This window comes from Anopheles funestus, chromosome 2RL (genome assembly GCF_943734845.2).
Source record: "Anopheles funestus chromosome 2RL, idAnoFuneDA-416_04, whole genome shotgun sequence".
Lineage (NCBI taxonomy): Eukaryota > Metazoa > Arthropoda > Insecta > Diptera > Culicidae > Anopheles > Anopheles funestus.
In genome coordinates this window covers 86,951,942-86,973,314 of record NC_064598.1, presented here as the reverse complement: position 1 = coordinate 86,973,314, position 21,373 = coordinate 86,951,942, and the positions used below count along the sequence as shown (strand labels likewise).

General features: G+C 42.9%; 4 protein-coding genes across 9 annotated transcripts in view; all 4 read left to right on the top strand.

Annotated features, from left to right (window-relative positions):
• The first annotated feature begins 700 nt into the window (after positions 1 to 700).
• LOC125774987 (trypsin-1) lies at positions 701 to 1,561 on the top strand. The gene has a single exon (XM_049445367.1). It carries the CDS (start codon positions 701 to 703, stop codon positions 1,559 to 1,561), a length of 861 nt encoding a protein of 286 aa, XP_049301324.1.
• A 609-nt stretch (positions 1,562 to 2,170) lies between these two features.
• LOC125775157 (leucine--tRNA ligase, cytoplasmic) lies at positions 2,171 to 6,167 on the top strand. Its single transcript, XM_049445683.1, has 3 exons — positions 2,171 to 2,290; positions 2,390 to 5,747; positions 5,823 to 6,167. Exons 1-3 carry the CDS (start codon positions 2,276 to 2,278, stop codon positions 6,029 to 6,031), a joined length of 3,582 nt encoding a protein of 1,193 aa, XP_049301640.1. The 5' UTR covers positions 2,171 to 2,275; the 3' UTR covers positions 6,032 to 6,167.
• A 288-nt stretch (positions 6,168 to 6,455) lies between these two features.
• Positions 6,456 to 7,151, top strand: LOC125775195 (thioredoxin-like protein 4A). Its single transcript, XM_049445749.1, has 2 exons — positions 6,456 to 6,653; positions 6,740 to 7,151. Exons 1-2 carry the CDS (start codon positions 6,576 to 6,578, stop codon positions 7,088 to 7,090), a joined length of 429 nt encoding a protein of 142 aa, XP_049301706.1. The 5' UTR covers positions 6,456 to 6,575; the 3' UTR covers positions 7,091 to 7,151.
• An 11,433-nt stretch (positions 7,152 to 18,584) lies between these two features.
• Positions 18,585 to 21,373, top strand: part of LOC125775158 (uncharacterized) — an 84,390-nt gene continuing 81,601 nt past the window's right edge. The window contains exons 1-2 of one of the 6 annotated variants that reach the window (XM_049445685.1): positions 18,585 to 18,623; positions 19,614 to 20,423. The gene's annotated coding sequence lies outside the window, so the exon portion shown is untranslated. The other 5 variants (XM_049445688.1, XM_049445684.1, XM_049445689.1 and 2 more) reach the window with 5 other exon arrangements.

Here is a 21,373-nt window from a genome sequence, read left to right as displayed (position 1 = left end):
CCAAATCATCTTATAATAAACCGTATACAAAATGAGATAATGATATAAGAAATGTACAAAATATGCTTGAAGTAAGCTAGAATTATTCTTGAAGTTTATGGATCATTTTTTTTAGGTTTTTAAGTCATATAAAAAAATAATACGAAAATTCGGAAAATGCACTTAGTAGTTTCATTGTGTGAGAGCTAGACAAGTGCATAGGAATATAAATAGCTTAACAATTCATTATAGAAAAATGCACTTAACAATTGTCCGACTAAGGCGCGCGACTACGGCCTTAAGCCGATTGAAGATCGCTTGTTGTAAGGGAAACCCGGTAAAAACCGAAAGGTATTTAGCCAGTATTTGAAATAGTTCACCGAAATCATCGTGATCATGCTAACGCTCGGGATTAATGCCCTCGAGTGTCTGATAGTGGTCAGACATCAATTATTTACTTAATACGATAAACAAGATTCAAGTACCGCTTGGTTAGGAAGGGCTTTTCCGCCAAAGTGAGCACGGCCAACAGGCTAGCCAATATGAAGTGGAGATGATACTGTTATCGTGTACTTTTCTACAAAAATCGGATCCTTTTCAAGTGTTTCAAATACTAAGATAGCGGAGATTCTAGCGATCAACGATTGATATCGTTATCAATTAATACAACCGAAAGGCAAGTTCAATGCCATTAAATCTGGCTGCACTATATATAGTTGACATGTCCAATGCAATGGCCATACGAGTATCGGACACGATGTCGAACAAGATTGCAATTCTCCTGGCAGTTCTAGTTGCCGTAGTAGCCTGCGTTCAGGCACAGGCCGATCAGCGTCATCGACTCGTTCGACCGCAGCCACGATTCTCACCGCGACCACGTTACGCCGTTGGCCAGCGCATCGTCGGTGGATTCGAGATCGACGTCTCCGATGCTCCGTATCAGGTGTCTTTGCAGTACAACAAGCGTCACAACTGTGGTGGATCCGTCTTGTCCAGCAAGTGGGTTCTAACGGCTGCTCACTGCACTGCCGGAGCTTCGCCTTCGAGCTTGACTGTGCGTCTGGGATCGTCTAAACACGCATCGGGTGGAACCGTTGTCCGTGTTGCACGTGTCGTGCAGCACGCTGGCTACGACAGCAGTAGCATCGATTATGACTACTCTCTGCTGGAGCTGGAAAGTGAGCTTACCTTCAGCGATGAGGTGCAACCAGTTGGTCTTCCCGAACAGGATGAAACAGTGAAGGATGGAACCATGACCACCGTCTCTGGCTGGGGAAATACTCAGAGTGCTACTGAATCGAACGCCGTTCTGCGGGCAGCCAATGTGCCGACAGTGAATCAAAAGGAATGTGACAAGGCGTATCAGTCATTTGGAGGAGTCACTGACCGTATGCTGTGCGCTGGATATCAGCAGGGTGGAAAGGACGCTTGCCAGGGAGACTCTGGTGGTCCGCTGGTCGCTGATGGAAAGCTCGTTGGTGTCGTTTCCTGGGGCTATGGATGTGCTCAGGCTGGCTATCCAGGAGTATACTCGCGTGTGGCCGTCGTTCGTGACTGGGTTCGTAAGAACAGTGGAGTATAAATGGGTACTCCCATGTGCAATGATATCAATTTGAAGACAACACAGCGAAAATAAATCAGTGCAGAAAAAACAAATTTCAAAGAAAACGACTTGTTACTCATTTGCATGATCTAGAATAGTTGAAGAACAAAGCCGGATAGACCAAAATGCAGTGAAATTAAAAATATAAGAATCTATTTTTAAACCAATATCACGAGAATTTCTTTAAATCTCTCTTGACTCACGGTAGCTTATTTATTGAATACCTTATCGTTTCACAAACCAATTATGTAAAAAAAAATGGTTTAATCTTATCTTATCGGGAAGTCCAGTTGGTTTTTCAATAGTGACATCGGTTTTGCCAACGAAAACACCAGAAGAAAATCACATCCGATACATTCCGATCGAAGGACTTATATTTTCAAAAATCGTAGCCCTTTTAATTTGTAAATGGTATTTAATTAACATTTGGATATTACATAAAAAGTCAAAAAAATAAATCGTTCGTCCATTTAGAAACGAATTTCCACTAAACAGTTGTTTTTGTATGTTGCTAGCGCAAGTTTCTCGTTTCGAACATGTAACTGCCAATTCAAATATCTGTTCGAATTCGAATGTTTTGCTGTCAAACAACTGCTCGTTGCTGTCAAAGTTTGCTTACGTTTTATTACATGTGGGCCGGCGCCGATGAAATAAAAAAATAACTTGGAAATTACCATACGGTCCAGAACGGCAATGGCATCGGCGATGGTGAGTAATAAACGCAGATGCACCATATTGCATGATGCAATTCGGTGCATACTAATCGTAATCAAATATGCGCAACACTGGCGCTTTTTCCTACCGTAGGCGAACGAACGGAAGGGAACGTTCAAGGTAGAATACCTGCAAAAAATCGAACGTGACATCCAGCAGCGTTGGCAGCGGGACAAGGTGTACGATGTGGACGCTCCGAAGGAACCACGCAAGCGGGACGATGAAAAGTTCCTGGTTACCTTCCCATACCCGTACATGAACGGTCGGCTTCACCTGGGACATGCGTTCTCCCTGTCGAAAGCGGAATTCGCCGTACGGTATCATCGGCTCAAGGGCAAGAAGGTGTTGTTTCCGCTCGGTTTTCACTGCACCGGAATGCCGATTAAAGCGTGTGCCGATAAGTTGAAGCGGGAAATCGAACTGTACGGTTGTCCGCCCGTGTTTCCGAGGGAGGAATCGGTAGTAGTGGAAAAGCCGGAAGATCGGGACGTCGTACCGAAGGATAAGAGCAAGGGCAAGAAAAGCAAAGCGACGGCAAAAGCCGGTACGGCAAAGTTCCAGTGGCAGATTATGCAAAGTCTTGGTTTGGCCGATGCCGACATTGCCAAGTTTGCCAACACGGATCACTGGTTGGAGTATTTTCCACCGCTGGCTATACGCGATCTAAAGGAGCTCGGTGCTCACATCGATTGGCGGCGTACGTTCATCACGACGGATGCGAACCCGTTCTATGATTCGTTTGTGCGGTGGCAGTTCAATCACCTGAAGGCGCGTGGCAAGATCATGTACGGAAAACGTCATACCATCTACTCGCCTAAGGATGGTCAACCGTGCATGGATCATGACCGTTCCTCTGGCGAGGGTGTCGGTCCGCAGGAGTATACGCTGATCAAGATGAAGGTGATGGGCAAGTTGCCGGCAAAGCTAGCGAGTGCGGTAGGCAAGCGGCCGGTATATTTGGTGTGCGGTACACTACGTCCGGAAACCATGTACGGACAGACGAACTGCTGGGTACATCCCGACATCAAGTACATCGCGTTCGAAACGGCCAAGCAGGAAGTTTGGGTGTGTACACGTCGAGCTGCACGCAATATGTCCTATCAAGGATTTACCGCTGTCGAAGGTGAGATAAAGGAACTCACGGAACTCATCGGACAGGACATAATGGGTCTGCAGCTCTCTGCGCCCCTCACTTCGAACAAGGTGATCTACACCCTTCCGATGCTGTCCATCAAGGAGGACAAGGGAACCGGTATCGTAACGTCCGTTCCATCCGATTCTCCGGACGACTATGCGGCACTGGTTGATTTGCAGAAGAAACAACCGTTCCGGGAGAAGTACGGCATTACGGACGAGATGGTGCTACCGTTCCAGCCCATCCCGATCATCGATGTGCCGGGGTTGGGCAATCTGTGCGCCGTGTACGCGTACGATAAGTTCAAGATCCAGAGTCAGAACGATCGCGAAAAGCTTACCGAAGCGAAGGAGCTGGTCTACCTGAAAGGATTCTACGACGGCGTGATGCTGGTTGGTGAGCACAAGGGCAAAAAGGTGCAGGACGTGAAAAAAGACCTAAAGCAGTATCTGGTCGAACGGAACGAAGCGGATGTGTACTACGAGCCGGAGAAAACGATCATGTCGCGATCGGGCGATGTGTGTGTGGTGGCTCTCTGCAATCAGTGGTACCTAAATTACGGCGAGGACGTTTGGCAAAAGCAAACGACGGAGCACCTTCGCACAATGGAACTATTCCACGAGGAGGTATCGCGCAACTTTGAACACTGTCTCGATTGGTTGCACGAGTACGCCTGCTCGCGTACGTACGGTCTCGGTACGAAGCTACCGTGGGATCAACAGTGGCTCATCGAGTCACTGTCGGATTCCACCATCTACATGGCTTTCTACACGGTCGCCCATCTGCTGCAGGCCGGATCATTCCGGGGAGAAAAACCGAGCCCGTTAGGCATTACTGCTGAGGATATGACGCCGGACGTTTGGGATTATATTTTCTTCGCTGATGCGAAACCACCGTCCAAGAGTCGTGTCAAACGCGATGCTTTGGAGCAGTTAAAGCGAGAATTCAACTTCTGGTATCCGGTTGATCTGCGTGTTTCCGGCAAGGATCTAATCCAGAACCATCTGACGTTCTTCCTGTACAACCACGTCGCAATCTGGCCAAAGGAACCGACCAAGTGGCCGAAAGGCGTTCGTTGCAACGGTCATCTGTTGCTTAACTCGGCGAAAATGTCGAAATCCGACGGTAACTTCCTCACGCTGTATGAATCGATCGCAAAGTTCAGTGCGGACGGTACACGTCTGTGTCTGGCGGACGCTGGAGATAGCATTGAGGATGCAAACTTTGTGGTGACCAATGCGGATGCGGGCATTCTGCGACTGTACACCTTCATCGAGTGGGTTAAGGAAACGCTCGCCTCAAAGCCTCTGCTCCGGAAAGGGCCCGAGGATGCATCGTTTAACGATCAGGTGTTTTCGAGCGAAATGAATCTGCTGACGAAGCAGACGGACGAGTACTACCGGAAGATGCTGTTCAAGGAAGCGCTACGGACAGGTTTCTTCGAGTTCCAGACGGCGCGTGACAAATATCGTGAACTCTGCGGATCGATCGGTATGCATGCAAATCTGGTGATGGAATTCATCCGAAGGCAGGCACTGCTAATTGCACCGATCTGTCCTCACGTGGCCGAACACATCTGGTGTGATCTGTTGGGCAATAAAACGTCCATCCTGCACGCCTCCTGGCCAACGGTCGGTGCGATCGACGAGCGGAAGATCAAATGCTCTGCCTATTTGATGGAAGCAGCTCACTCGTTCCGGTTGACATTGAAGAACATCACCCAGCCGAAGACTGGTGGCAAAGGTGGCCCTAACAAAGCACTGGCTGCGAAACCAAGCGATGGCATGATCTGGGTGGCGAAAACGTTCCCACCGTGGCAATCGTGCGTGCTGGACACGATGCGCGTGCTGTACGAACGGCAGGGCAATGAAACATTGCCGGACAACAAGATCATTGCGACCGAGCTGGGCAAGAAGGAGCTGCTGAAGAAGTACATGAAGCGTGTGATGCCTTTCGCACAAATGGTACGCGAACGCGTGGAAGCGGTCGGAGGACCGGGTAAGCAGGCAATGGATGTGACGCTGGATTTCGACGAGCGCGAAGTGCTTGGACTGAATGCGGACTATCTGCGAAACACGCTCGAGCTGGACACGCTCACGTTCCGATACACGGACGAACCGGACACACCGGAAAAGACACGCGAAGAGGTCCGGCCCGGTGTACCGTTTATCGTATTCACGGTAAAACCGTTCGTGACGGTAACACTCGAGAATCCGGTAGAGCGGTCGGGTTTGTTTACGGTTACAATGAACCTCTCTGATGGGGATACGAGCAAAACGCTCAAGGAGAAGCTTGCGAAGCAAATTGGCTTTAAAGGTGAGTTATCGCGGGGGGCGATGTGATCCAAAAGTGATCGATTACTAACGACAATTTACTTCTCTTTCATTTCAGCTGATTTGTCTGCTTTGGAAATAATGCGATATGAAGATCCGGTACTGGGACCGCGCAGTCTTCCCACGTTCCAGGATTACCGGTCGGGCAAGATCACCATTGAGGAGGGTGATTTTAAGGTGGAAATGGAAAAGAAGCAGGTCTTGCTTAGCAATGGCACTTTCAAGAATATGAATATTGGTACGAATTTTATCTACGTCATCAATTGAGGCTCAGTGGGAGGAGATGGCTACACGCTTTAATTTATCTTGAATTACAATTGAAATACATGAATCCTTGAAACGTTTTCTTCACAAGATTAAAAAAAGGTATCTATTTAGCCCCTCGCCGAAGGACTCACTCGAAGAACTCTGTAAAGAAAGCTGCTAGATTCGTTGCATCCAATACAACAACCTAATCTGCTCGACTCGCGTAGCTTATTCGAGCGATTTTTCGAATTAGTTTTGATGCAACAATCCAAACTAAAGCAAATCGATTTTATTCATTTAAATAGATAAATCGGAAAATTTCAGTTCTTTTTTGAGAAAAAAGTGTTATTTTTCCTCAAAAACTAATATTTAAAAAAATGTGTAATTTTCCCTGATTCATGGCGATCACACTGTGTGCAAATGTCAAACGAGAACTGTCATCATTTGTTTATGTTTTGCAAACCAACATTTGTTGTTACGCTGCAGTTTCACAGCATCCGATAAGAAAGTGATAATTTACACTTAAATTTAACTAAAATACGTAATTTAAAACACACCCTGCAAGATGTCGTATATGTTAGCACATTTGCACAATGGCTGGCAGGTGGACCAAGCCATACTCTCTGAAGAGGATCGAGTAGTGGTAAGTGTTTCTAGAATGTACAATTCAACGTCGAGAGAACCGTATCATTTACGAACCGTTTCGTACAACTTCTTTATTCTCACTAGGTCATACGGTTCGGCCACGATTGGGACCCGACCTGTATGAAGATGGACGAGGTGTTGTACAATATAGCGGAAAAGGTGAAAAACTTTGCCGTGATCTATCTGGTTGACATTACCGAGGTGCCCGATTTCAACAAAATGTACGAATTGTACGACCCCTGTACGGTGATGTTCTTCTTCCGCAACAAACACATCATGATCGATCTGGGGACGGGTAATAACAACAAAATTAACTGGCCGCTCGAGGATAAGCAGGAGATGATCGATATCGTCGAGACGGTTTATCGAGGGGCACGCAAGGGTCGTGGTTTAGTGGTTTCGCCAAAGGATTACTCTACGAAATATCGGTACTAACTGGGATGGATTGTGGGCTGTAAAGCACTGTGTACAATAAGATTATTTTTAAATAACTTTAGAGCTGGTGTTTTGCATAAGTTTTTCTTAAAATTACACATGAAACTCATCCGAAGCAATATTCTCAACCTGTACATGCGAGCTGTAAACAGGTGCGCAATGAATCCCTCCCTAATCGCGCGCAAATCTCGATCGATTCCGAGTCGATTATTTTAAATTTAACACTATTCTTGGACTAGATCAGATCGTGCACGAACCAACCACCTCGTGTAGCATTGTACATTGTAAAGCATATAATTAGATACGTCTCGTGTTATTCTTAGCATTTTGCAATCCCGTCAGAGCGGTTAGGAATTGACGAAAGCCAACTGACTCCGATTTATAATTCTAATTTTCGACCCATTTGTCCCGAACAAGAACACATCCTATAATCGATCCTTAATTCTTGTTCAAATGGTTTAATGGATGGTGGAAACATTCATCCTAACCATGGGCTGCACTGCAGTGCACGCCCACGGAGAAGTTTTCCTTATTCATGCGCATCTAACCTTGACCATGCTCGGCACTCCATCGCACAGCATCGCCTACGTATTAATTGATAAGCTTTTCTTCCATTCCAGCGTACGAGTTCCGAAGTCCTATCCAGGAGTCACACCACCGTGACGCTTTAACTACCACCTATTAAGAAGCTCTAGCGTAGAACATAAAAATGATTTCGAGCAGGCCATATCACCACTTTCGCCAAAAACCCTAAAATATACCCTTTTGGCTAACAAGGCTGAATGTTCCCGTCTGAAAGGAAAGTCCTGCACGTTTCGTGCTTCCCTACAGCTGCTTAAGCTTTTCCTCCCGTGCGCACGGATGCCCCGCGGGTGTCCACACCTGTGCTGAAGGATGAATAATTTAGGAGAAAATAATCATCGAGCATAAGCAAGTCGTTGGGATGGAGACGGGAACGTGAAGAAGAAAGCAGAATGGTACGGGGTACGAACCAGTCAACTCGCTTATGCTAGCGTTTCGGTTTACGGATCCTATCATGGTTTCGTTCAAGCGGATGTCATGCTAACCGGGCGCTACCGGCAGAAAGGAAGCCCGGGTGGTGTGCCCGGTTTCATTTCTTCATTCTTGATTTGTTCGTTCGGGTTGCAAGCGGCATCCTTTTCCATTTCCCTATCCTTTCCCCGCTCCTTTCTACCGATGGAGCTCTCACACTGGATCAACCGTGGCTGTTTAAGGTGGAAGACGTTTCAATTTACGACATCATTCCTGGAACGTGAAAGTCTACCGACTGCCGAGGTTGTTCGGTGGCCTGAATAGAAGAACGGAAACGAAGTTGAAAAACCAGCTTCGCTCGCCCTGGTTGGCACATGATCGGCTGTTCAAAGGGGTAAACGAACAAGACGCAAGCATCTGCGCCACAACTAGAACTACTCTCGGGCGCACGGGAAAACGGATCGCGAAGCTGTACAAAGATGGACAAATGAGTGTATCTCGGTGGGTGTATGGGTGTGTGTGTTTGGTACCCGTAGGGAAGGCAACACCGTCTCACATATAAGCAACGATGGGATGAAAATGTGTAGCAGCGAGAAGCAGCAACCATCCATCTCGTCGTCGTCGTCGTCGTCGTCGTCCTCTGTGGACGCCTGTGCCACCGGAGTATGACATTAGTTAAATAATCATGTCATGGCTTTTGTGCAATTTTCGCCATGAATAATGAATACCTGTAGGGCAGGCAGAAGTGATACCGCAATGCGCACACATCGAGAGTGAACTCCACAAAACACTTTCCTACCCCCAAAACCCCTTATCCACCCTCTTCATGGTGCCACCCTCTTTGGCCAGATATTTAAGCGTACCAGGCACACACACTCTTTAACGCATGCAAAAAAGTTTTATCGGTGTAGCAGAAGGGGTGATCGGTTTTAAAATTTTGTGTGCACACATTTTCATCGAGTGTCGTCGGTCTTTCGCGCACTTCGATGCACACAGCAGATGGAATGGGGATGTAACGGGGGGCCTCATCTCCTTGACATGACTCGTACGCAACCATCTACCATCTACAGAAAGGAAGAAACGCTGAAGTTACGATGTGTAACGAAGGAACGAAATCATCCAGAACCGCCATTGACACATTGGGATGCAGCAACAACAACGAAAAAAAAAGTAGTAGCATACATAACTACTAAAGCCATCGAAGATCTTCCCAGTGAATACAGGTGAAAATCAATATTTATCATTTAGAAGAAGGTAGAAGCGAGTTGATTTTTGTTGGAGCAACTTTTTTAAAGAGATGACAGGAGCTTTTTCAACTCAGTATGCTGAGGATGAAGTTGCTGTGCAATAACTGGAATTGAACGCCCTCTACTAGGATAGCTGGTACTAAGAAGCATGCTGAAGCTGGAATGTAATCATCATGTGTGCATTGAACAGTCAAGGACGCTTTTATGCACAGCATTCAATCTATCCTCTATCGCTGTTTTCTTCATTCCTTCTTTTCCTTCACTCCTTTTTATAGTAACGCATAGCAACACAACGGAACGGCAAAAAAAGAGAGTAGAGAGAGAGAGAGAGAGAACACACACGCACCACCAGCACAGTTAACGATGTGTTCCAACGATTTGATTCTGCTTTTCACACTCAATTGAACAAATAATGGTCTCCACGTGTTCCGCTCGAAAAGAACCAGCCACGTGGTACGTGGTGCGTATAGAGGAGCAGTATAGAAGGGGTACGCAAAAGAAAAGAAAAGAAAAAAAACACAGCTGCAAATGCAAAAGTTAACTTGCTACAAACATTCGAATTTTGTACGATGGCCTTCATAGGAATTGCGATACGGAAAATGGTTATCCGAGTTATCCAGTTGGATAATGTTAAGGGATTGTTTTTTTTCTTCCACACTGTGAAGACAGATTGTTCGTACTGCGTTGGCTTTGTACGCTTTGAACGTGAGTACATTTTAAATCGTTCGTTACAAACTAATGCAACGTTTTATTTAACATGTTTTTCCACGTACTGATATTAGCGTATTAGTCTCTGACAGTAAATGGCTTCAACATGAGTTCTAACTTCATGAATACCTGCGGTGCCCTCATCAAGGTACGACTCTTTGAATATCTCGCGTACTTACCAAGCCTAATGTCAGCTCCACATCATTGTTTCACAGTCAAAAGCTAGCTGTCAACCAACCCGTGTCATGTCCTTACCGCTTACAGCTTAAGTATGTACTCGTCCAAAATTGCCCATCTCTGCTTTGGTTCAGCTGGCACCCTTTAAAGACTAGTCAAATTGAAACAAATCCTTCTCCCATGGCTCCCAACGTGGAAGAAAAAACATCACTAGCGGTGAAAGAATTATCGACCACCAACACCATAAGCACCTTGAGATTGTGCTGAAGGCTAAAAAGACATGAAGACATTCACTTCCACCTGTTTTTTTTTTTGGTTGTTGGCGTGTATCATCCAACCGGAAAACCTGAAACCCCTACCCCATTCTCAGCACTCGTCCACGAGCAGAAGGATTAGAAACGGAAACAGCAGTAGAGGCGTAAAGGAAACAGGCGCACACAGATAAGCGTACCATCCTCTACATGTACGCCAAGCATGGAGACCATCTTTGGTACCGAAAAGGCAAAGAAGGTCTTACACTGAAAGCTAACGGATAAATGGTCTCCATTTTGGGGCAAATGCGTGGGAATGTGGTGCAAACTTTCTTTAATGGTATTATCAAAGTACATGACATTCATGAGTATGGTGAGTATGACTGTGAATGTGTTTTTTTGTAACGTTTAGATTCACATTGGAGGATTCAGAAATGGGAGAAAATATTTTAAAGGTTTGGTTTACGTATTGAAAAATTTATTTCAACGATTTTTATAAAACAAAAAAAAGGCATGTATAGCTCCTTTCTCCGGAGATTTTTAGTGCCACACAACAAATAGTCAAATTTTTAGCCTAAAAGTATGCAATACGCAGCACAAAACGTTTGCAAAAATGTTAGGAATTGCATAAGTAAACAGCTCAATTAAGAGCTCTTTCTACATATCTCATTTCCACTACACGCGCCATACCTATCGATTGGCCTAACGTCCGCCATGATCATGAGTAAATATTATTAAAAGTGCATAACCATCAAACAACCATTAGAGCTCGGTTCCATCCATATGCCACAAACTTCTAGCGCGCCGTATTGAAGCTTACTTGTTTGTACTTGATTAAGCGGAACTTGTTGCATGTCTAACTAGCGAGGGAAAAAGGTTTTCCTTTTGCGAACGGACGTCTTGGCTATGGCACACTGCTACCTTCGGACGAAAGGATGGAACACATTGGAGCTGCTGGGAGGGAGAAGGTGAATGTAATTACGCTGTTGCTACTTAACACCTCTTCCGGCACCTCGGTTCTTCATGCTTTCTCCCCGGTTTGGTTAGGAGGATGGATGGAGAGAAAAATGTTAGCAATTAGAAGGCAATGGTGTTGGTGAAATGTTTCAACATTGTCAGGGCTGTGTACGATGGTAACGAAGAAGATGGTCCCGCTTCTTATAGGTCTCACTGATGTCAATGTGCACCAAAAAGAAAAAGCACAAGAAGGTATCGCTGATTAAGATGTACGAACGCTACGACATGGGTAAGGAACGTAACTGACTCTAATGAAGAACCTGGTGGTGGAAATTAGGCGAATCCTGTAAGGAAACGTGTATGTGTGTGTAGGTGTACTTTCACACATAAGACACAACTGAACCGCCCTTACCATGTCTGGTGGCGCCGGGAAACATCAAACTAGTGACGAAGAATAGTGTGATGGATCGTGGTGATAGGGTGTGTGATATTGCTGCCTGTGCAAGCCAGTATCAAACAGTAGTAGCTAAGGACAGTTCCCAGCAAAAATGAGGATGACGACGGGATATGCTTGTTTACTCTCCCGAATGTCGTTCACTTGTTTGCTTAGGCATAATGACTACGAAAGCTCTTAAGTGATTGAAGTTTTGGTACGTGAAGCACTCCAACCGATCCCCTTGTGTCCTTTTTGTGGAGTCTCTTGTGTTTGTGTGCGCTGTTCTTTCTTCTCTTTCTGTTTTTTTTGTTTTCACTCATATGAAAAGTGTACGTGTTTGGCCCGTTACTGAAGATGCCACTCTTAGTGGTTTGAGATGAGCGTTTAGTGGGAAACATCGTAACGAAACGTACCGCAGCTATTTGCTCTTAATAGAAGTTAGAAATCGTGTACTAGGGAATGTCCTTCGACACTGACTTCAGCCACCGTTTGCGTACGGAATCAATACACCAAACGAGACACCCCTTTTTCTGTTCTGTGGGACCGATCGATAAATGGGCATTGAAATGGATCTAAAACGGCTCTTACGATTCCACTTTCCAGAAACGGTAGGACGTGCCTTATGTACCGCCGCTACGATCGAGCGGGACGTGCTTTTGCAATGCGTTTGCGTTTATGTTAGCGTGAAGATTGCAATAATCAAAAAAACAATTGATGGAGGGAAGCAACAAAAAAACAAAAGCGACAGCAAATTCCACCAACCAACCAACAATTCCGGTATTCCGGAGAACAAACAGTACAAGTAATGCAATCACAAAGTGGGAAAAAACCTTTTTCCAACGATTTGATTGGGCTGGCAAAATGAGGGAAGGGATCAGAAGCAAGTGGAAGTTAAAAAAAATGGGAATGTTTCACAATTGTGTCCCTTTTGCTGACATCACCTACACATTTGAATGAAATTGAATGGTTCGATTCGATGGGATTTTGATTAGATATTGAGCATTTGTATTGTTATGATTAAATATTCGTTATGCTCGGGACACATGCATATTTGCGCGGCACTCTGCTGTTGACATTCGGCGTGATGTGAATTTACGATGAGGAACTCGTGTTACGGTTTGTTTAATTTGTCTTGCAAACGCGAAAAACGAATGTGTGAAAGTTTGGTATGCTATTTGATGTAACGCAAGTCATGAGAAATGTTTTAGGAAAATAATTCGATTAAAAAGTCAGTTAAGAACATATTAGTTAGATTTACATTTAGCTTCATATTAATTATCCTGGTCATGGCACCAAAGTTAATATAATAGAATCTAGCCCCCCACATTGTAAGGTAGGTTGCCCATGTTGAACATTAATTTTCATCGGAGTAGATGATAATTCTTCCAACGAGAAGCAACGAGCGGGAATACAAATTTCCCCCCCGAAAACCGTCAAGAGACCGTCTGAAAATACAGGTACACTCAACGAAAGAAACTGTTTCAGAATGCAGGTACGTCTGAGCTTGCTGCAAGCACACCGCTGGAGCGCACCGCTCTCGCTCTCTAAAGTGTGCGGTGCGCTTGAGGTAGCTCCACAAGGAGCGCTGCATGCAGGAGTGATTCTTGCGATACAACTACATCGTTTTCCCGTGAGCTGTGCGGGAGCGCGCACAATAAGATGACCGGAGCGATTGAAATACCTCTTTCGCTCTTGACCCACTAGCAACAGCCTTAGGAAATTTTAATTTTTTTTAAAATTTTATATTTATTTTTTGTTTTTTATTATTATTTTTTATTTCAAGCACCATTCGAATGAAAAGAAACTCGTTTCAACAATTTTTAAATTTTGCTAAATTTCCCAGAAAAATGGCAAGGGGTACCCCTTATGAAATTTTCGAGTTGAAATTTTTTTTTAAATTTTTTTCCGATTTTTTATTCTTTTTTTAATTTAAAGTATTATTTGGGTGAAAAGAAACTTATTGCAACAAATTCGCATTGAAATATATCACATTTATAAATTTTGCTAAATTACTCAAAAATGAAGAAAATTTTACATTTTCTCAAACAGGGTATGAAACTTGGTTCCTCGAATAACTTCTGGCACAGGCATCTGCGGGCATGGCTGTCCAAGAAGAAAATGTAGCCATTGGTGCCATCTATCGACCACGGGTCAAAGATTAGCGATCCGTTGGATACCGACCGAGTTATAGGCAAAACTTGGTGCAAAAATGAGCCTTTTGAAATTTTCAAATTTTTAGATTTTTTTATTTTTTTCTAATTTTTTATTCTTTTTTTAATTTAAAACATTATTTGAGTGAAAAGAAACTTATTGCAACCAATTGGCATTAAAATAAATCAATTTAAATTTTTTTGCAAAATTTCTCAAAAAAATGGCAAGGGGTACCCCTTATGAAATTTTCGAGTTGAAATTTTTTTTTAAATTTTTTGTTGATTTTTTATTCTTTTTTTAATTTAAATTATTATTTGGGTGAAAAGAAACTTATTGCAACAAATTCGCATTAAAATATATCACATTTATAAATTTTGCTAAATTGCTGAAAAATGAGGAAAATTTTACATTTTCTCATACAGGGTATGGAACTTGGTTCCTCGAATAACTTCTGGCACAAACATCTGAGGGCATGGCCTTTCAAAAAGAAAATGTAGTCATTGGTGCCATCTATCGACCACAGGTTAAAGATTAGCGATTCGTTGGATTCCGACCGAGTTATAGGCAAAACTTGGTGCAAAAATGAGTCATATGAAATTTTCAAATTTTTATAATTGTTTAATATTTTCTAATTTTTTATTCTTTTTTTAATTTAAAACATTATTTGAGGGAAAAAAACTTATTGCAAGCAATAGGCATTAAAATAAATCAATTTAAATTTTTTTGTTTAATTTCTCAAAAAAATGGCAAGGGGTACCCCTTATGAAATTTTCGAGTTGAAATTTTTTTTTAAATTTTTTTCCGATTTTTTATTCTTTTTTTAATTTAAAGTATTATTTGGGTGAAAAGAAACTTATTGCAACAAATTCGCATTGAAATATATCACATTTATAAATTTTGCTAAATTACTCAAAAATGAAGAAAATTTTACATTTTCTCAAACAGGGTATGAAACTTGGTTCCTCGAATAACTTCTGGCACAGGCATCTGCGGGCATGGCTGTCCAAGAAGAAAATGTAGCCATTGGTGCCATCTATCGACCACGGGTCAAAGATTAGCGATCCGTTGGATACCGACCGAGTTATAGGCAAAACTTGGTGCAAAAATGAGCCTTTTGAAATTTTCAAATTTTTAGATTTTTTTATTTTTTTCTAATTTTTTATTCTTTTTTTAATTTAAAACATTATTTGAGTGAAAAGAAACTTATTGCAACCAATTGGCATTAAAATAAATCAATTTAAATTTTTTTGCAAAATTTCTCAAAAAAATGGCAAGGGGTACCCCTTATGAAATTTTCGAGTTGAAATTTTTTTTTAAATTTTTTGTTGATTTTTTATTCTTTTTTTAATTTAAATTATTATTTGGGTGAAAAGAAACTTATTGCAACAAATTCGCATTAAAATATATCACATTTATAAATTTTGCTAAATTGCTGAAAAATGAGGAAAATTTTACATTTTCTCATACAGGGTATGGAACTTGGTTCCTCGAATAACTTCTGGCACAGACATCTGAGGGCATGGCCTTTCAAAAAGAAAATGTAGTCATTGGTGCCATCTATCGACCACAGGTTAAAGATTAGCGATTCGTTGGATTCCGACCGAGTTATAGGCAAAACTTGGTGCAAAAATGAGTCATATGAAATTTTCAAATTTTTATAATTGTTTAATATTTTCTAATTTTTTATTCTTTTTTTAATTTAAAACATTATTTGAGGGAAAAAAAACTTATTGCAAGCAATAGGCATTAAAATAAATCAATTTAAATTTTTTTGTTTAATTTCTCAAAAAAATGGCAAGGGGTACCCCTTATGAAATTTTCGAGTTGAAATTTTTTTTTAAATTTTTTTCCGATTTTTTATTCTTTTTTTAATTTGAATATTATTTGGGTGAAAAGAAACTTATTGCAACAAATTCGCATTGAAATATATCACATTTATAAATTTTGCTAAATTACTCAAAAATGAAGAAAATTTTACATTTCCTTAAACAGGGTATGGAACTTGGTTCCTCGAATAACTTCTGACACAGGCATCTGAGGGCATGGCTGTCCAAGAAGAAAATGTAGCCATTGGTGCCATCTATCGACCACAGGTTACGGATTGGCGTTCCGTTGGATACCGACCGAGTTATAGGCAAAACTTGGAGCAAAAATGAGGAAAATTTGACATTTTCTCAAACAGGGTATGGAACTTGGTTCCTCGAATAACTTCTGACACAGGCATCTGAGGGCATGGCTGTCCAAGAAGAAAATGTAGCCATTGGTGCCATCTATCGACCACAGGTTACGGATTGGCGTTTCGTTGGATACCGACCGAGTTATAGGCAAAACTTGGTGCAAAAATGAGGAAAATTTTACATTTTCTCAAAAAGGGTATGGAACTTGGTTCCTCGAATAACTTCTGGCACAGACATCTGAGGGCATGGCTGTTCAAGAAGAAAATGTAGCCATTGGTGCCATCTATCGACCACAGGTTAAGGATTGGCGATCCGTTGGATACCGACCGAGTTATAGGCAAAACTTGGTGCAAAAATGAGGAAAATTTTACATTTTCTCAAACAGGGTATGGAACTTGGTTCCTCGAATAACTTCTGGCACAGACATCTGAGGGCATGGCTGTCCAAGAAGAAAATGTAGCCATGATTACTCTGTTTGACATGATTACTAGTTCTTGCTAAATAGTTCGAAGGAACAGTCCAGTGGAAACTCCGGTGATAGACCGACCCCGTTACCATTAACGCACCGTCCTACCCAAAACCTGCGTAATTGTATACAGCTAATCCTTGTCATGGCACCAACAGTACTTTACACCATACAAGCTTATCAGTAAACACTTTCCCGTAACGAGCTTACCAATCATTTAAAAAACATTTTAAAGTACGATCCAACTCCCTAAACATGTTTAGTGAATTTCGCTCAGTTCCTTCGCTCCCACCCCCAACACACACACACACCGGTCGGTCAAAAAAGACATTAGTCTGTGCAAGAGTTTTTGGGACTGCAGTAAAAATTAATTATCGCAATTAGTTTAGTATTGTGTGTGTGTGTGTGCGTGTATTTTTTTCCCACTCTCTCTTAATTATTTCAGGTTTGTTTGCCCTTGGCTTGGATGGCTTTAGTCGAAGTTGCACCATTCCGCTACAAATTCCCTCTTTTCCCTCCCTTCGGCCTGGATGAGCGGGGAACAGGGTGGTGTATCATTTTCCATTAACGTTAACGTTTACCGCTCCAATGTCAATGTTCGGATTGGGTGCGCTACCATTTTCTGCGGATGCCTTCATTTAACCAACCCTCGCAGAGCCATTATTGGGTCAATAACTGCGCCTTCCACCGCTATCCAAAAAAAGGGGACGAATGTATGCGTGTGTGTGTGCGTACAGGAATGCTAAACTGCTGCAATTGCTCCCCAGAACACATGCTGCACCCTTCCACATACCATCCCTTGCGATGGAAGAAAAAAACCCTCCCACTACCCCTTGGGGAGCGGAAGGTGGCAAATATTACAGTAATGACCTTCGCCGTCCGTACTTCGCACCGTACACACACCGTGTTGATGTGCTGGTCGGGTTTTGCAGGGCTGTCCCCGGAAAATGGAAGCAGGTGAAAATTTCCCTCTGCACAGACCCAAACACACACACGTACACACGTACGCACACAACTCATGCGGTGTTTTGGGGAGCTGACGGAAAATCATCGGCAAGGTGAAACTCATCACCGAATCCGATCAGCAGGTTTGCTCCTCTCGTGCAGCGCGGTATATGAGATGGGTCGGTTTGGTTCATTGTGTGTTGGTTTGTTTTTTTTTTGTTGTTTTCTCCTGTTGCCTTCTTTAGCTTGTTGCTCATTCGTTCGTGGCCGCGTTTGCACGAGTTTTCGTGCGAATGGTTTAGCATGCCGGGCTGGGAATTGTTGGAGGGGAAGCGGGAAGAGAGGGAGGGAGTTGGCTAGCTGCTAGTTTCCCTGGGCGGGAAATAGTTGTTGGCCGAGGGTTTTCCAAGCGAGGCATTTTCCGTGCATTGCCGAACCGTGCACCGGTGAGAGCAGTTGCGCTCGGTTCGTGCGAAACTTTGCTGGGATTGAGAGCACTCTCAACCCTGGCCAGAGTGCTGAGAATGGTGGTGAGTTTGGAAACAGAAGATAGAGATTAAGATTTTTCCCGCCAATGGATAAGGTTTTCATTTGTCTTACATTCAAATATAAATGAAAACATTCAAAAATTCTTTCTATTACTAACGTAAAATTAAAATTATTCTATAAAATTAAAAGATATTATTCTAAGTAAAGCGTCATTGAAAAACGTTTTTTTCACACATGTCTCATGAGGAAACGGTAAACCTAATTTAAAATTCCTGTAAACTAGAGCACACTGCATGAAACGGAAAAAAGCTCTCTGCATTCGATTGCTCTCATTTTCCTGAGAAGAAACCATTTTCTCTCACACACTCCCTCTCACACTCTCTCACGAGCGATGAGCGCAAACTCACCACAAAACGGCTGTTGATTCGCCGTGGTGAAAATGTACTATCGTCGTCGTCGTCGTCATCGTCGCCTTTTGGGAGCTCGTCGTGTGTTCGCCTTGCTCAGGCCGTGCCGTGCTCGTGCAGCCAATGAAGGTATAACTCCCCCCGTGGCGTGCGCCCGTCTGTGTGTGTGATCGTGCATGAGCTCCCGTGCTGGCTGGCTGGCAGGCTGGTCTGACTGTGGCGAAAACCCGTGCATGCTGTACCGACCCGTGTTTTTTCCCGAGCTTGCGGAACCGTCTTCTCTCCGGTCCCAAGCGCGCGGTGCGCTCAGTTTCTTTAGAATTTTTGTATGGCAAACATCACCATCATCCGCTTTCGGTTTTCCGTAATTTTCAACACGGTGCACACAGCACATTGCAGAGTGGGCAGAAACGGGCATCAGGAAACGGTTAGTTTTTTAATCGGGAGTGTGTGTGTGTGTTTGTGTGTGGAGAAAAAATGCTTCAAAAGTTGCTAATTCAGTGGCTAAAGGTGGCTTTCGAAGTGTTTGAATGAAAATCAGATGAAAATGTGTTAGTGCCGTGAAAATCATCTGCAAGGGATGATACGATGGAATCGGTTCTAATCAGTACCTTCAGCACCTTCAAACCCTTGCCACACTTCCTCCCACCGAAAAGTGAATAATTTCCGCTACGGATTCTGTAACTTTTCCTCTTAAGCTGAAGCCTTAAAAGGGAGGCTTTATAAAGAGTTTTCCTGCGAGGATTTGAAATGTGATATGGAAAAGTGAGTTTCATATCGGTGAAGTTTGCGTAGGTAAAATAAATAAGTTAAAAAAAAAACAAGTCAGTTGTGTTGGGATTCAAAATTAATAAATAACGTATCAATCTTTAATCAACGAAAGTGCCACGGAAGTCATCCGACACACGACAAACATACACATGTTGAATAAGGAGTGCATTAGAGCGGAAAAAAATGTAAAAACTCCACGAAGTCGTCACAGTTTTGTGCCCACAACATACCATAATTCCTCCACTAGAGAAGGAAAAAATATATGCAAAGAAGCGTTCGGGAAACGCTCCTTGAAATCCTTGAAAAAAATTTTTTTTAAATCTTAACCATTTTTTTCCCACCCCACAGCAAAACCGTGCGTTACGTTCTTAAAACTTAAAAAGAAAAGAAAGAAAAAAACATCGCATTTCTCACGAATCCTGTCAAATTGCAAAAAGAAGTGATCAATCCAATAAAAAAAAGCAAACAAAAGTATGAATAATCGTTTTGGGCAAGTGTGGTAGTGTGACTTAGTGAGTGTGCGTGTGAATGTGCGTGTGTGTGTGTGCCGAATTAAAATAAAAAGCATGAAAAGTGATTCATAGTAGGGTCAGGCACCGACCGGAGCAAATGGAAGGCAAAGGAAATATATAAATTTATGATAATGATTGCGCATCACACCCGCAGTGTGCGACGAAAGTGATTCATTTGGCGTTTTTGTTTTTGCAATTCAAAAGCACACCTACTACTACGGCTACTACTTCAAACCCATCCCTTCTTCTTCTTCTTCTGCTTGGTGAAAATGAGAATGTAAAAATTGGAATATATTAATCATGTGCACTGTAGCAAAGGAAGTGAAAAAAGGAAAAAGGTGCACAAAGTGAAGTGCTATTTGTGCTTTGTTATCTTTGTGCTTTTATTTACGGAAAGTGTGTATGTGTGTGTGTATGTGCGTGCGTGTGTGTGTGTGCTAGTTTATATTTTCTTGTGCATTCGGTGTCTTTATGGATCGGTGAGCGTTATCGAAAGTGCATTTATTGAGGATCATTAAAAAGCGTTACCATTCTCATCGTGGAAGAAACAAGCAGCAGCACCAGCAGCAGTGGCCATCCAGACCTGCCAGACGCCAAACCGAAGGAAGCCGAAGTAGCGCCACCCGACCGATAGGAGCAGCAACTAGTCAGTGTAACAAAAAACCTCGGAATCAATTTTCATTAATAATGCATTAAAATGGGATGCCTGGGTGGGTTGGTTGGTTGACACCGTGTGGGTCTCTCCATTCCGATGGGAAAGGCTTATGGAATGGGGTGGAAAACATAACCATACAGCTTTTCCTAGAGAGGGAGAGAGAAAGAAAGAAAAAAAGGAGAAGAGAGAGAGAGAGAGAGAGAGAGGAAGAGAGGAATGAAACGATGATGGTTGGGAACTGGAATGTCGGGGATTAAGGGTCGTCTTGGAGGGATTATCAGTTTTGAGAACGAGTTAAATGGGGGAAAACGCTCGTTCGAAAGGTATGAAACAGAGTGATAAAGAGAGAGAGAGAGAGAGAGAGAGAAAGAAAGAGAGCGAAAGCGAGAGAAATGTTATAGACCACAAGTTTAGTCACTTGTTGCCAGTTTATTTTCCTTGTGGCCTAGGATCGTTCCCAAATAAATGGCGAAACGTGCATAATCCGCAAAGGGAAGTAAATTTCTTAATAAACTACAGACAGTTTCAATTTTGTTCGCCATTTTTTCTTCTTCTTCTTGCTGTTGCCTTACCTTCCCGAAAACCAGGAAGCAAAAGATGGTAAAAGATGTCCGTGTCTTGATGGCTTTTTTTTCTTTCCAATGAAGTATACACAAAAAAAACACGAACCAAAATGCGAGGAAGCTGGGAGTTTCCACTCGATGGTAAATTGCCCAAAGGAAAGTGTCCGTTGGAATCGGCAGCTTTTTATGCTGGTTCGCGGCCACTGGTCATAAAACTCATCAATTTATGGTTTGATATTAATTTTCATTCCACTCGCTGTGTGCGGGTGTGTGGCTGGGCAACGAACGACAGCGATCAACAACAGCAAAGCTGCCACACCAAATAAAAGCACATGGCGCAAGCATTTATTTATTTTTTTGCCCAAGCAAACGTGTACG

Excerpts from the sequence above, each read along its gene's own strand:
- LOC125774987 (XM_049445367.1), top strand. The coding sequence starts at position 701 with ATGTCCAATGCAATGGCCATACGAGTATCGGACACGATGTCGAACAAG.
- LOC125775157 (XM_049445683.1), top strand. Across the intron at positions 5,748-5,822 it reads GAAGCAAATTGGCTTTAAAG|CTGATTTGTCTGCTTTGGAA; the intron begins GTGAGTTATCGC and ends CTTTCATTTCAG.
- LOC125775195 (XM_049445749.1), top strand. The coding sequence starts at position 6,576 with ATGTCGTATATGTTAGCACATTTGCACAATGGCTGGCAGGTGGACCAA. Across the intron at positions 6,654-6,739 it reads CTGAAGAGGATCGAGTAGTG|GTCATACGGTTCGGCCACGA; the intron begins GTAAGTGTTTCT and ends TATTCTCACTAG.